The sequence below is a fragment of the Ambystoma mexicanum genome, chromosome 11 (genome assembly GCF_040938575.1).
Source record: "Ambystoma mexicanum isolate Mex_15411 chromosome 11, UKY_AmexF1_1, whole genome shotgun sequence".
NCBI classification, from domain to species: domain Eukaryota; kingdom Metazoa; phylum Chordata; class Amphibia; order Caudata; family Ambystomatidae; genus Ambystoma; species Ambystoma mexicanum.
In genome coordinates this window covers 937,767,416-937,783,410 of record NC_090934.1, presented here as the reverse complement: position 1 = coordinate 937,783,410, position 15,995 = coordinate 937,767,416, and the positions used below count along the sequence as shown (strand labels likewise).

The window sequence follows — 15,995 nt, the reverse complement described above, 5'->3', positions numbered from 1 at the left end:
CTAACTGGCCACTTTATTGTATTGTATTGTATTTTTCTTGTTATTTGTATAGGGCTAATTTTATCATTATTATAGTCTCAATGGGCTGTTATTGGGAACACCCTCGGCCGACCAGTCTAGAGTATTGGAGCTCATGGAGTACTATTAGGATGCGTGTGTGCATTTGGCCAAAACAGCTTATCAGGGCTGGCCAGGCTTTGGTGGAGAAGCAACCCATGCGGTCAGGCATGTGGATGGGTGCTGAGAGGAGTAGGGGTGGTGGCGCCAGTGCTAGAGACTTGCTATGTGTTCAACGTGCCCAAATTTGTTGTAGGTCTGTGCTGCATTCTGCTGTCAGAGGTGGTGAGGCATAGTGTAAGTATGCAGATAGTTTATGTGTATACTGATGTATGTGGATAGCCATGCCTGCAGCCAGTGGAGTGGTGTATTATACATATCTTTCTGCCATTGATGGCGCTTTGTTGTTATGGCGCCCGCTCAGCGATTCAACAGCACCTGGAGAAACACCTACATTTGGGATACTTCAGCGGTTGGAGAAAACACCTACATTTGATACTCACTGCCCATGGAGAAACACTTACTTTTTGGATACTTGTGCAGTGGGATAAAACGCCTGAATTTGAGATTCAGTATATGGAGAAGCGCCTACATTTGAGACACAGCAGTGAATGAAAACCAATTACTCTCTGGATAACATGGGTCTGCTTAGTTATGTAAGGTAGTAAGAGTGGTAGGGCTTTACTGGAATACAGTAATTGCTACACTCCCCACCCAGACCACACTTACCTTGTCATTCGCTGCTGGTTGACGTGGCAGGCATCACAGACGAACCTGGGCAAACACGGACTGGAGCTGCTTCTTCGGGAGCTGCCCTTGCCTTGGGGCCCTTAGCCGAGGGCTGCCCGGCCAGGGGCTGCCCTGCGTGCGTCTCTAAAAAAGTACATCAGGCCTAATCAGGGCCAACGTTTAGAAAGATCTTCAGGTAAGTTGATAGTGCAGGGCTTTAGTTCTAACTTTTAGTATTTCCTGTCTGGTGAAACACATGGTGCAGTCTTTCACCCAGTATAGTTGATGCTTTGGGAAGTGACATCATGGGGAGTGATTTCACAGGATGTGACTTCACAGGTGCTTGCCTGTGGGCGAGATACTGTCTAGGCCTCATGTATTTAATGAGAACCTACATTCCAACAAGAATTCAAAATGAATGATAGAATATAGTAAATTCATTAGAACCACTGCATTGCTTTGGGCAACCTTCTATACCATTATTATTTTAGCCTGTCTGTGCCATTACAGAAGGGGCCACCCATTTGCAAAACAGTCTTATTCCTGCAGCAATGGGAGCAGTATAGTCAGAATTGCTACTGTTGACCATGTCCCCACTGCACAAGATCACAAGCAACCAGTGGTGGTTGGTAATTATTTTGTAGTTGAAGGGTGAAAATATTTTTCCCAAAATGGCCTAAACTGGTGAGTACAGTATGCAAACCTGAAGTATTTAGTGGGGTTCTGCAGTATCTTCACTTGAAATTGGTTTTAAATAATGGGTTGAAATGGTCCATTTTACAGCACAAATTTTAGACGAATTGGCAGAAGAAAACCCATACTATTTATAGTCAGCTCATTAGATGTTGTGGCATGGTCCTTTGCTTGTTACTGGGGGTTTCAGGTAGGGCTACAAAGGGGGCCGGGTCCATCCCGCAGCTAGGGAATGATGTGCTATATTGTGGTATGGGAAGGATCCCCTGTTCACCATCCACTGGATCATATTCTAAGGCAGGGGACAGTCACTGCAATTGGCTATAAGCCCCTCCCCAAATGAGAGAGCGTGAAGCTCCTTCTAAGCAGACGCAATAACCTGGATAGGAAAAAAACAACTGCTTCCCTGGAAATCAAGTCAATTTCATTCACATGCCGGTAGCAAATTATTTTTTGATACTGTTAGAATTCACCCTGCGGTATCAGGGAAGACACGTCAAAGCCGCAAAAAGATCTCTGGGAGCTTCGTATACCCCTGCTTGATAAAGGAGTGCAAATTTGTCTTTCCAACCGTGGATTGAATCATAGGTTACAAAAACATTGTCTTTCAAAAGAGCATTCCCATGAAAAGGATACAATGTTGCAGTTCCACCACCAGACCACATTTTCTACACATTGTGGGGTAGGGGGCTTACTAACACTTTTTCCAGCGTATCATTCACAAAGTGGTGAAATAGGAGACCTGGGTCCTGTACAGTCAGCACCAGAGAGTGGCAGGAAGGAAATAATGGAAGCTAAAATGGCAGACAGGGCAGATTAATGCTTGGTCTGTCCTGCTGTGCTCAAAGTGAAGCCAGGTTTGCCCTGAAACAATATCCAGTTCCAACACTGTCCGAATTACAGGATGCAGGGGCAGGCCCTACCCAAAGCCCTGCCACGGTGGAGGAGGGAGAATACTATCAAATCCAGAGGCACCAGTCAGTCAATGTGGGTTTTTGGAAGTGGAAAGGGGTCGGATTTTGGAGAGAAGGCTTTGGGATTCTGAAGAGGAGCTGGAGGCGAGTGGCAAGCACAGTGAGTGCATGGAAGTCCAGGAGGTTGGGTGAGGCCAGTCAAGGGAGGACTTGGCAGTAGATAGGGACCCAGGCAGCTAGGTGAAGTCATAGCAGGAGTGACCCATCCTGGGTAGAGTAGCAGGAGGAGGAGTGGTGAGTCCAGGTAAGGGAAACCTGGGAGTGGGCTAGGGGTCTGAGTAAGTCAATGCCAGGAAGGAGCTGTTCTCGGTCAAGACCCAGGAGACAGGAAACTAGATCTAGAAGATGGGTGGACATGCAAACCTTGTTTAGTAATGTTGCTGGAGAATGGTTGGAACCATTAGTTTCCGTGTTTGTGGGTTTGAAATGACACACTGCCGAACGACAGGACTCTACCTGAGAAACAAATTGGCTACTCAGTCGGCTAACAGAGCGGACACTGCTCGAAAGCTCAAGACCTAGACGCCCCTAATAAGGACCACCCACCACTGGTCCTCCGCCTTGACAAAGACTTAGGTCGAAACACGTGTTGGCTTCTTTCTCACATGCACCTACCGTCCATGGTAGGTCAACTGGATATGTACTAACAAATAAACCGTACCAGTGATCACAAACCAAGAGTTGCTAACTAATTTCAAACCGACAAACAGGAAACTAATCATTCCAACCATTCTCCAGCGCCATTACTAAACAAGGTTTGCATTTATTTATTTTATTTTATTTATTTTACATTTATAAAGCGCTGACACAGCCCGCAGGCATCGAGGCGCTGTTACAGGAATTGTTTTTTTTTTTCTTAGTTGCGTAATTGTGTTTTTGTCTTAGTTACGTATTTATAACGCGCTTAAACACCCAGAGGTTTAAGCGCGGACCCGGGGATCAAACCTGTTGTTGCTTCGTGTCGTCTTGCTTCCAAGACGCGCATGCTGCCGCTGAGCTATCCTCCCGGGACACCCATGTCCACCCATACCTAATACCAGTGGGAAAATTTGGAGTTTTGGTTCCCAGACAAACCATGTTATAGGCTGCAGGACATATCGGACCAATCAATGTAACCAATTGGTTGCATAGGGGACCATCATTTCTTTAAAGCTTCCTCCAACCCTATCTAGATCTAGAAGATGGTGACAACAGGCAGGAGGTTGGGGACCAGCAGGAGATGTGTTGTAGTTCTGAAGAAGAAGGGGTGGTGACAGTGTACACAAGGCTGATAGAGGTGAAGATTAGGTGATTTCATGAAACAGTGTCAAAAATCCAGCAGGAGGCTAGTGGAAGGAATTCAGAGACTAGTGACAGTGAGAAGGAGGTTGGCAATACCATGGAGGAGGTTGGCAAAGATCTTGAAGGGAGTAGCAGGGAGGTAAGAGATACTGAGGAGGAGGTTGGTGATAGTATGGAAAGGGCTGGGAAAGATCTGGGGAAGGCTGGTGACAGTAGGGTAGAGTTGCTAAGGATTAAGAAGAATCATCTGGGGAGGTTAACAAAGAGATTAGTGGAGATTATTAGGAGGCCGATGGTGGCAAGTGAAAGGAGGTTGGTGGAGACGGTAAGCAGGAGTATGGAAGATAAGAGGTTGGGGGGGATAGGAAGGTGGTGAAAAGCATCAGGGGACTGGAGGTTGTCAGGTGTTGAAAGATGAACATTGGATGCATTTCCAGTCTTCTGCAAAGGTGTTTTGGAGAGGAGATTGGGGACGAGAGAGAGAGAGATATGGAAGTGGTAGAAAGAAGTAAGCACAGAATGGCAAGCGGTGGAAGATAAATCAGGCAGCTTTCGTCAGGCCTAGTTGGCCCAAGGCTGCTGACAGTGGAACAAGTACCCAATAGGAAGTATATCTCACGGTCAAAGAGGCAGAGCAGGGGGCTGTTCAGGCCCCCCACCCCACCTCAGCCGACTGACAGAAGACCAGGCCCGTGTACAGGCTGGAATACCAGAGACTGAGCTAGACGCCCTTCTGACAGAGCAATTCCAGCTGTACCTCTTCCACCTTGGGGTGCCACAGTGAGGCCTGCAGGCTGGGGACAGACTGGCCTGCAGACACTAAAAAGGGTGTGGAAAATCCAAAAGCCTGGGACTGAGACATTGCTTGTTTGAGTCTTTTCTTCCTGTACTGCATTCACCCAGTGCATGGGAACCCCTGGAATATCTGGAACCATCGGATAACAGTATCCAGTTGGTTTTAGTCAGAACTTTCATTTGGTGTACTATTGTCACCGCTGGGAAGGGAACCCGGTGTCACAGCACTCCCAGAAACATTATTTACTTTGGGTTTTCTTATATTTCAGTTAGAGTTCACCGCAGCATCCAAACATCTTTAAGCTACACTTCATATCTTTCCCTGCTTTTGGTTCAGGCCCAGCACTCTACTTGTCCCACACATACAATGGAAAGCTTGAAGTTGAGATAGTAGGGTCTGTTGATGCCCATAATCTATGTGACGGGTCACACAAGAAAGACCCTGATAGATGCCAGGTTCACCAGCAGCACACATGCATAACTTAAAACACATTTTCATGCTGAGAAGGAAGGGTGGAAAGCAGGACTGCAACAAGGTCGATGTGGACTTGGTGTAATGCACATCACTGGTAAGATGACCAGAAAGCAATTGGAGCATGACCACACTGTCTCCCTTCCTCACCACAGTCCTTACCTTTGAGGACCAAGGAAGCAGTCAATCAGGTTTTGATCAAAACCACACAGAGACCAAGAACGCTGCACTCATTTATTTAATGATGAATCACAGGTAGGGAACCAAATAACCAATAACTGAAGAACAAACCCGGACATTCAGTTTGTAGTGGAGCATGAGAGAATCCGGGGAGGCCCAGGCAGGTGCTTGACAAATGTTGCAAATGGTGGCACCACCTACTGCAGCCCAAAAAGCAGAGTTTCCGCTAGTGAGTGGCTCACTCTCAGATCCAAATAGGAACAGCCGCTTGCTGTGGTTCACAGGCCAGGGTGATGGTTAGTTGGATATGTCTGATGAGAAATGTTTCTTCACTTTGTAGCCAGGACCAAGAGATTCCAAAAAGTGAGCCAGGCATTCTGAAAGCAGCTGTGCGGGCAGGAAACGTTAAAATGGAATGTTCTGGCCACATTTAGAGGGTAAAGGTAAGAAACAGGAGCTGAAGCCTCAGGGATCCGGGTGGAACAATATCCTGGTTAAGATGGAAACCGGGCCAAGACCTTAGTGTGGAAAGAGGTGGAGTGGAAGAGAACCAAACTTTATGGAAGAATATGCAGATAACGATTGTTGCAAAGCAAGGACCCCACCGGTTTCTCCAAACTGTGAGTAGAAGTCATCCCCGCAAAGAAGAGAGCTTTACCAGAAAGGGCCATAAAGCATACAGATTCCAGATGCTCTAAGGGATCCAAACGTAATGCACGAAGGACGCAAAGGGATCCAAATGCAATGCACGAAGGATGCTAAGGGATCCAAACGCAATGCACGAAGGACGAAGATGATTGATGGGTCCAGGCAGAAGCGCTCAGCCAAGCCTGGGTAATGGACAAAATATATCTTTAGCAGTTCACGGAGTCCTTGCCAGCATACCCGAATATCGGGGTGTATCACTGTCTTGACGTAGATATAACAGATTTTGTCTATGTGACCCCAGCATTTCAGTGGTCTCAGGGTGCATAGTCATCAACCACATTGTTAAAGAAGGGATCAGACTCTGTTCCTAGCCTGAGATATCAGGCCATGCGAATACTCCGAATGCACCCTATCACGTTACCAGCTTTGGATGAAGGCATGTGTTCCTCTGCCACTACTGAGAGAAATCCCCATCACACCCTTAGAGGCTCTGGGTCCTCAGTCTAACGAGGATTGTTGAGTCCGCAGCAGACACAGAGTCTCCTCCAGAAAGAGGTTTTTCAGTCAACCTCCATGACACAGATAGAGGTGTCCTTTGTCTGTCAGTAATCAGGCAGGCAGTCCAGCCAACAATGTGCCTTGACACAGTGCTCTGTGTAAGTGTGAAACATGTGTCAACAACTTTCCTCAAAAAAGCGTTCCTTTCAACTATAACAGGCGGTGCAGCAGAAAACCTGGGCTACCACCACCCAAATCAACAAAACGCTGTATGTTTTCAAATCTCTTCCAGGCTAATACGGGGTATTCTCCTGGCAAGTGGATATATTGGTCTGCGTGAACTCATTTGAAACATTGTGTACCGTGTACCCGTAAGCAGTAGTTATGTCAGGGCCGTTTCCATGTAATGGTGGCTGCACAATACCCTTGACAGAGGTGCACTTTCAAGTAATTTGTCACAAATCAACCCAGCACACACAGGCCCAGTCACAATGAGTTTCTATGAACACTCACAGCCTGCGAATGCTGCGTTTCTGAGAGTCGACTGCTTGGTGTGAGGTCAAATCCACGGGTGAACGTCATCAGAACAACAAGTAAAAGACAATTCAACAAATTGTTCCAGTTTCCGATGGGCACGCGTTTCAAAGACTGACACTTCAACTATTGTTTGATTTTGCAAAATAAAAATACACTTTTAAACAATCACACTTACATTTCATTCAGAGAAATCGATTACACAATGGCATTATCTGAACATTATTCATGGACTTGCTATAACCTGCACCATAGAAATTACAAAGAATTATCCCTGTGCTTGCCAACATGGATTAGGCTACATTTTAAAAGTAACTGTGTACTTAAATGCTCTTTCCTATGCCTGTAATGCTGCTGAGATGTGATCAACATGGCTGCAATGTCATATCAAGATCCATGTTGGGGCTGCACACATTTGTCAAAACTGAATTAGAGCCTGCTTGGCTCTATATGAGAAGCAGCGATGCTGTACTTATCTATCATACTAGGTGTCTATTCTTTGTTTTAGGACCTCAAGAAAGACATAGTCAACGATTTCCAAATTTGTGAAGAGAGACTGTTGTTTTGCTTATGATTCTGATGATAGGTTTCCCATAGTTATCAAAAAGCAATTCTCCCTGCTGCACATGCTTGGTCAGACCTTTTAAATAATCTAGAAGTCTGCATCGTGCAGCTTTCCAGATGTTATGGACTACAACTCCCATGATCCCTCACCATTCACTATTCTGGTCTGCATCCTGCAGCTCTCACGATGTTTTGACTGCAACTCCCATGATCCCTCAGAGGTCACTATTCTGGTCTGCATCCTGCAGCTCTCCAGATATTTTGAGTACAACTCCCATGATCCCTCACCGTTCACTATTCTGGTCTGCATCCTGCAGCTCTCCCGATGTTTTGACTGCAACTCCCATGATCGCTCACTGTTCGCTATTCTGGCGATGACTATTCTGGGATAGCCCAAAACATCTGGGGAGCCAAAGCATGCAGACCCCTGTAAATGCAGTTGTGTTATGACACACTTGCATCAGCTCTCCCTTGACCTGGATGGATCCTCAATTGAGGTGAAGACTGTAGCCAATGCACACATTTCAAAGAAGATGTGTAAGAGTCAGGGCACCTGCACCGGCCTTCCCAATGTGCCCCTGGCATTGCAGAGGGCGGGCATGCGACCAAGCAATACGACGGCATTGAACATTCAATCTCAGAAGGATTCAAACTAAATAAGAAGAATGGCAGGTAAAAGAAAACTGGCGTTCAGGCCTGGATCATCCAAAAGCTAGTTAGAGAGGGATTGTGGTCTACGAAGAGGCGTCTCCTTCGAGATTCCCTGCCGCACACTAGTGGTTCCCCGACCTGTGAGCAGTGTGTTAGGCTTGAAACTCAGCCCTTGCATTAGAGTGCATGCACTTGTCTTCAAAGTGAAAGGTTTGGAAGCGATCTCCTAGTTCTTCTACAAGTGGAGAGAGAGGGTCGCCGAGACTTTGGTGCCTACCCGTTCCTTCATGTCATTGGAGCCCCTTTCATGCTTTTAAGGATGTTTTGGACTCCTAAGCTAAGAAAACCTGAGTGTTAACAGTGTATTTTACACACCGGAGTGTAAGATGCATTATCTGGAAAATGTGCGAGTTCAGATAAACACCAGTATCGACATCTGTGCGAATACCAAATATTTATATTTTCCAGCCACAAATGGGATTATGTCTGGTTTTGGGGTTGACAAGTCTCAGTGCGGTATATTTGGAACACTGAAGAGAAGCATAAAAGCGGCCCAGGGTCTCAATAAGTCCTACCTGTACTCTGAAGCTCTTGGGGCCGTTGTCTTCAACACGTTTTCCTCCCTGTGCCTCGCAGACGGCTCTTCAACCTGTTCGTAACTTGGCTCTGGCACCTATGATAAGATTTAGAACTTCGTGCAGTCAGTGGTTAAATCTCTACATCTCCTCCACATTGACTTAGTTTCTCCTAAATATCTGTGGAAAACTGTCAATAGCATAATAGTATATACAACACCAGAAAAATGGCAGATGTGGAAAGTTTCTGTTGATGAAGACCTGCCCATGGCAGGGAATAGTTTCAGCAAATGGCAAATACATGCACGCTCCCATAATGATGGCTTGGTAATGAAATAGTGCCCTGCCCCTTTGCACAAGTATAGACACTGGCCCACAGGAAGATCAGGCAGTAAAAAGTGCACAATACACACTCAATGACATGTGTAGACCAATGTTATCCTTGTATGCGAAGACGATGCAGTCCTGACATCACAGAGTGCTATACGCCTGAGTACACGATGTCAGCTTCTTAAGTGTATTGCAAAACTGCAAAGCTCACTGGCTACCAATTAAAGCCTGTATTGAGTTCAAAATCGTCTCTATTACTCACTGGTGCATTCACAACACTGCACCCTCCTACCTCAGCCAGCGCATCTCCAAAAGGCCCAAACCGTGCTGCCTGCATTCCGCCACCTCCCTAGCCGCTCCGAGATCCACCAGACAATGAGCAGGTGGAGCTAGCTTCACCGTCATAGATCCATCACTCTGGAATGCTCTACCGCCCTGTATCCAAGATGAGCCCTCCTATCGTATATACCGAAAAAAAGTTGAAAACTGTTTTGTTTAGCAAATATGCCTAAAATATGCCAATCTGTTGTCTTATAACCTTAATTAGCGCTGTGATACTTCCTGGTTTGGCCGCTATCAACAAATGAAATAAATAAAGGGTCTTATTATTAGTATCTAGAAAACAAAATTATATAAACAAGAGACGGGTTAGTGACTTTGACTAATGGCCTATCAGATTTTATGAAGCCTGCTTATGGACCTAGAAATGTAGACTTTCACTTACATGCCCCGCCCCAATGGTAACACGATTTTACAAATCATCAAGGCACAGGAGGATAGGAGCAGAGAGGACCCAGGAGACCACAGTAGCTGCATGGGCGCAGTGCGCGTCTGTCACGTTTGAAAGTGGCGTCGGCAGTTTTTTGGCTAGAATGTGAAACTGGCATGGGGCAATCATTTGGTGCAGCGTGCTTTTGAGATATTTATTTCCTGGGGTGTTTAATGTGGCATGGTGTGCTTAACGAGGTAACGTGAAAACTGGAATGAATCAACTTTCGAGAGAATGCTAAACTGGCATGCCACCATTTTCTGTGGCAATGTAAAAACGGTATGGTCGTTTTCTTGGGGTAATGGAAAACCGGTCGGGCCGCTGTGTCACTTGACAAAGCATTTAATAGTGCTGTAATTGTATCTTCTGTCACAACATTTGAAAATAAAACTGCTGTCATTTCTGTATGCATGTGATATATGAGTTGGATTTTCCCAGTTTGGTAGTGGTACACCGTATCAGGCATTACTTCAGTGAGGTGGCAGTGTTATGGGTACTGTGCATCCAGTGTTTCTGTTGGGAGCACAATCCTCTGTAAGGCACATCAATGATTTGCTGCAGAGAAAGGTTCCCATGTAATGTGTCAGACCAAGAAACTGAAGGACTGGAATGTGTCTAGTGTGTCTGCTGGTTAGCCAATTTCTTCTAAACATTGTGCCCCTACTCTGGCATACACTGACTAGTACAATCATCTTCATCTTTACCTCATATGCAAAACACTCAAGTGTCCCTTGTCACCTAAATAATAGAGGTTTATTTTTCCTCCAAACGATACTTCACAGTTTTTTGACTTTGGAAAGGTGAACGACTGAGTTAGCTCTGCCAAAATTAAACCTGTCACCTGGAGGGAACAGACACAGGGATGCACGCAGTCTCACACGCACCTTACTGCCTGTGGCAGAGAAGTCTCAAACACTGGACTTCAGACTGTAACAATTCAGAGAAACACTTTTGTTGTGGCCTCCCAAAGATCACTCAGACACTTTCTGGTGCAACACTGCTTTTATTGCCACCAAGGTAAAGCTGCTTACACACAGTTACGTTACTGTGAAACTTCTAGTCCAAGACTTATTCTGTGAGTCTTATGAGGTGTATTAATAGGGGTGAAAGGCTGTTGTGGGTATTGGTCGGACATGCGGTTTGGAGTGCTGGGGCTGTGGTCCTGTTCCTCAGCAGCCGGCGCCGAAAATGTCTTTCACTCGCCCACGCTTTTCTTTTTGCATTTTTGTCCTCTCCCAAGAGGTCGGGCCAGCTCTTGCAAGGTTGCATTCTACATGCCTCCTTTTGTTGGGAAACAAGAGCAAGTGGTGTTCATGACAAAATCTGTGAAACGTCTGTCTCTTTTTCTCCCTCTGCAGTCGACCTTCACGGCTCTCTTTTCTCTCTTGTGCGACTTCTTCCTCCTACCGGTCCGTTTCCGCCTCCTGGGGTATCCGGCTTTACCATTTCTGCTCCTCTTGACTCTCTGCCATCTCCTTGCTCTGGGTTTACGGTCTTTTGTTGATCCTTCTTTCCTTTTTCTCTTTGCTCTTGTGCACCTGGTCCCGAGCAGTGGGGCCTGGTGTTTCCTTGGAACTTCTCTTGAACAACACCACTCGTTCCAGGTTCCATGGCACCTTTCAGTCATTCTTATGTCGGGGTCCATTCCTGCACACCAGTATGACTCTCTCACCCATCTCCATGTCATGTTGCTCCCAAGTGCCCTGCGTGGGCCCTGCACATGGTGGTTCTTCTCAATGCTACAGGCAGGATAGCTTGGTTGCTTCTCATCAGCATGCCTTGATCTTCAAATATCTCATCTGATACTTTCCAGTACGGCCGCAGACCTTCTGGGATCATTCTTTCATCCGGACACTCGTTTCAAACCCATTGTGTGAGTTTTGCAGTGGTGGTGTCATGGACTGATTCCTCTCTCCAGTGTTTCCTGCTCTTCTCCAGGTATTCTTTGCTTCAGAGATCTCCCAATGAAGCTACAATACACTTGTCCTCTAGGAAGTTCTCGTTTGCGCTGTTCCGCTCTGGCAGTCTGGACATGCAGTCCGCCTCTGCATTTCGCCATCCGGGATATGTACCAAGTCGTACGTATATTCTTGCAGTTTTGTTGCTATGCGGGCAAGATGGGGGTGGCCGTTCTCGTCCCCCCTGTGCTAAGCACGTTTACCAACGGCTTATGGTCAAGTTGGAATTTGGTGCCCCAGACGTACGTCCTGAAATAATTGGCTGCCCATGCGCAAGCCAGGATTTCTTTTTCAAACGTCGAGTAGTTGATCTCTGCTTGTGACACTGCTTTGGAGGCAAAGGCCACTGCCTGCTCCACGTCGCCCTTCCTTTGAGTCAATGTCGCTCCCAGGCTGATGGTCTTCCATTGTGGTTTGAAGGGCTATAGACAGGGGGCATGTGTGATGCTATCATTCACCTTTTTAAACGCCTCCTGCTGCTCTGCTCCCCGCTTGTACTCAGACCCCTTTTTCATTAATTCACGCATGGGCGCTGTGGTTTCTGAAAAGTTCTGTACATACTTGGCATAATATTCGGCCATTCCCAGAAACTATTTCAGTTCGTCCCTGTTGGATGGATATGGAGCTTTCACAATAGCATGGAGCAGGTCCTTCTTCTGGCTGATGCCCGCTTTTGAGATTTTGTAGCCCAAGTACTTAACTTTGTCTGCCCTCAAGACACACTTGTCGAATCGAAGATGGACTCCCGCTTCTTGGAGGCATGTCAGCACTTCACGCGGCACCCTATCGTGCATTTGGACATCGGCTGCATATACCAGAATGTCGTCCTGAAAGTACACCACATTGCCAATTGTCCTGAGTAGGGAGTCCATCATGCGTTGGAAAGCTGAGGCGGCCGATGACAGACCAAGCGGGATGTGGATGAACTGATATGTGCTGAATGGGGTTATGAATGATGTTAGGGACATCGACTCTTTGTGTAAGCCAATTTGGTGGTATGCGTCCTTCATGTCAGGTTTTGAGAAATGTTGGCCTCTTTGATTAGGAGGAGTCATTCATTGATACTGGGGAGTGGGTACCTGTCCGTTACCACCTCGAGGTTCAGGCTGCGGAGATCGATGCATATGCACAGGCCGTTCGAGTGTCGTTTCTTGATCAGGACCAGCAGGCTCAACCACTCAGACGACTCTACAATTTCTATCATCCCGTCTTTGAGCATCTTGGCTAGCTGTTCCTGTAGTGCTTCTCTTGCCGTGGCAGGGACCGGCCTCACTTTATGTTTGACTGGGATGGCTCCGTGCTTTAGCTTTAATTTATGCACATAGTTCCTTATTTTTCCTGGCTCATCAGAGAACAGCTCCCGAACATCTTCTCTGGATACTGGTGGGCCCTCAGAGGTGAGTGATAGTACTGGTCCTTCCACTTTGGTATCTAGTCGCAGCTGCAATTTTGCTTGATCATCCCAACCCAGCACGGCTGGTCCTCTTTCCGAAAGGTATACTTTGTGCTCTGTTACCATCCCTTTAAATTCAATGATGACTCGTATGTAGCCCAGCAAGTTTACTGTGGCTCCCTCAAAGACTGTTGGTCTGTGCTTCGTTGTGCATACTCCCACTTGGTCTTTCCCTACCATTTCTTTGTACAGAGCAAGGGGTAGTATGGTTAGGTTGCATCCAGAGAAGGCCATGACCCTTGTTTCATTAGCGTCGACTTTGATGATACAGTGCTGGCACATCTGTAGCATTTAGCCGGTTCGCTTCTCCCTGATCTGCTATCCTTGGTGTCTGGCTGCCATCGCTCCCTTCTCCCTTTGAATTGTAGGGCTTGTACTTCCGGCTCGGGGCAGCTCCCCCCAAATTATTTTCGCCTCCCGGAGGTCTCCTCCACTGCTCTGGCTATTTGTGTTACCTTATCCAGTTGCAGTATTTTTTCCAGGAGGAACTTATCCTGTATCTTGCGGCCGTTGGTGTGCATGGTCAACATGTTGCATATTCTTTCCTCCGATGTGTCTCCAAAGGCACACAATGTAGCCATTTCGCTTCGTTTTGTAACAAAGTCATCCACAGGCTCAGCCGGCTCCTGTTTCTTACTGTAAAACTGAATCCTGTGTAATAAGACATTCTCGCTAGACGAAAAACCTCTTCATAATTCGTCACACTTCCTCTTTATAGACGTTGTCGTCATCACCTTCTTCCACCTCAGGTTTGAATCCTGTGAAGATTCTCTGGCCTTCCCCCCCTAATGCGTTCAGTAGCATGGCCCTCTTCCTTGCTACTGCGAAGTTCGTGCCACCAAGTCCTTCCACATACGTCACAAACATGGGTCCCCAATGCGGCCATGGTATGGTTGGCCTACCTGGGGACTGGAGAAATGCTGTTTGTGCTGCAGCGCTTTGCATGATGTCTGCAGTGGGTCGTCACACTGTCCTCGTTGCCAATTATGTTGTGGCCTCCCAAAGATCACTCTGACACTTTCTGGTGCAACACTGCTTTTATTGCCACCAATTTATGTCACTGTGAAACTTCTAGTCCAAGACTTATTCAATGAGTCTTATGAGGGGTAGTAATAGGGGTGAAAGGCTGGCATGAGGATTGGCCAGACCTGTGGGTTGGAGCGCTGGGGCTGCAGTCCTGTCCCTCAGCAGCCCGTGCTGCAAATGTCTTTCGCTCGCCCGCGCTTTCTTTTTCGTGTTCGGTCCTCTCGCGAGAGGTCGGGTCGGCTCTCGCGAGGTTGCACTCTACAACTTTGTACTTTGGTACGGTCACTCTCCTGTTTTATTTATATAAAAGGTGCTTGGGCCATTTTGTCCTGCTGCTTCCTACACTGTCTCCAACTCCAGTGCATTTGCGAAGCAGGGTAACATATACCGATGTTGCTCATGCCCGATCTCTTTATTTTGAACTTTCACCTGCTGTGGCATGTCTATATAAACCACCTTCTGTAGTCCAAAAATGCTGGACCTCTGTGACTGCACTGACCACACAACGTGATGACATTATTGTGATCTAGCTCATCGGAAGAACTTTGATACTAAGTTCAAAATCCTACAACACATGCATTCCCAGCAGGGTCTCACGCTGGGCTGCAATTACTGCTTATTCACAGTCTAATTAGGGAAATATACACCAAGGCCTTGTTTTTCTTTGTACACTGGACCTTTTAGTCTTGGAATTATAATGGGAAAGGCAAAACAACAAGTCCCAGAATGCAAAGAAAAAACAGGCCTGGATAAGCATCTCCCGAATGTGCATGTATGGTTGAATGAAGTGTGGGGGTGACCCTATTCTCTGATGAGTTGCAACATCTGTAGAGTACAAATGTTTGGGTCATTGGAACTGAGATGCGCCAATGTGTTCTAAAGGGGGGCTCCGGGGAGCATGTGGTACGCATTGCTCCCTGGGGAGGTTTTGGGCGATTTAGCAAGTTGGGCAGTTAGATTGCCCTCTGTGTTTATATATATATATAAGTGCTGGCGAAGGACCTGGAACTTTTGCCGTTAACGCCGTTCCGTGTTGCCTGGACCTTCACCGGCGCCCGCTGCTGTGGTGGCGTGGGGGTGGCCAAGGGGGCACTTGGAGGTAGGCTGGGTTGGGGAGTAGAGCGTAAGGAAGTGGAGGGGTTATCCCGGCTGTATTATTATAAAAAATATATAAAATAAGATATATTTTACTAAGCATAAGGTTATATATTTTATTAAGTGTAGGTGGGTTAAGAGGTAGTGTGGGTATAACTTTATTCACTTTCCCGTCCAGTCGGGTCGCCTGGCCACAGCCTTATTGTCTTTTTTTTTCAGCAGGCCGGGGACAGAAGCTATATGGGTGTCTGTGGTTTAGGTAGGGGGAGAGGGGTTAAAAAAAAACAATTCTATTGGGGACAATTTAATATAATAGTATAGGTTTGTATTTATTGATATTAGGGGATCTTGTCCCTGCTAGGGGCACCTTTTCCCCCACATTTTTCGTGGGGTAGTCTGGTGAAGGGGTGCTCTTGGGGGTAGTCTATACGGACTACCCCAATGGGCAGTTGGTGGGGGTCATCAAGAGGGTGGGGGTGTTAAATTGGCCCGTCACTCGGGGGGTTTGAGTTAGCAGGATGGGGAGGGGAGCCACAATGGGTTGGGAGCAGGGATGGAGCAGCTAGTGGACATGGCTAGGGGGGGCACCACCCAAGAAGAGCCTCAGGAGTAAAGGGCAGTACCCCCGGCAGTGTGGCCAGAGGGTTCAGGGTGGGAGATGACGGGGGAGCGCTGGCCAAGGAGGACCACAGGGTCACCTTTGGGGTCGGTAG

General features: G+C 47.0%; 1 protein-coding gene across 3 annotated transcripts in view; it reads right to left on the bottom strand.

The window, feature by feature from the left end:
* LOC138503948 (lamin tail domain-containing protein 2-like) overlaps positions 1 to 15,995 on the bottom strand; it is a 510,184-nt gene that overhangs the window by 273,108 nt on the left and 221,081 nt on the right. For all 3 annotated transcript variants that reach the window (XM_069624071.1, XM_069624070.1, XM_069624069.1), the window contains exon 4: positions 8,652 to 8,749. In XM_069624071.1, the coding sequence (XP_069480172.1) occupies positions 8,652 to 8,749 (98 nt within the window). The remainder of the gene's footprint in view (positions 1 to 8,651; positions 8,750 to 15,995) is intronic.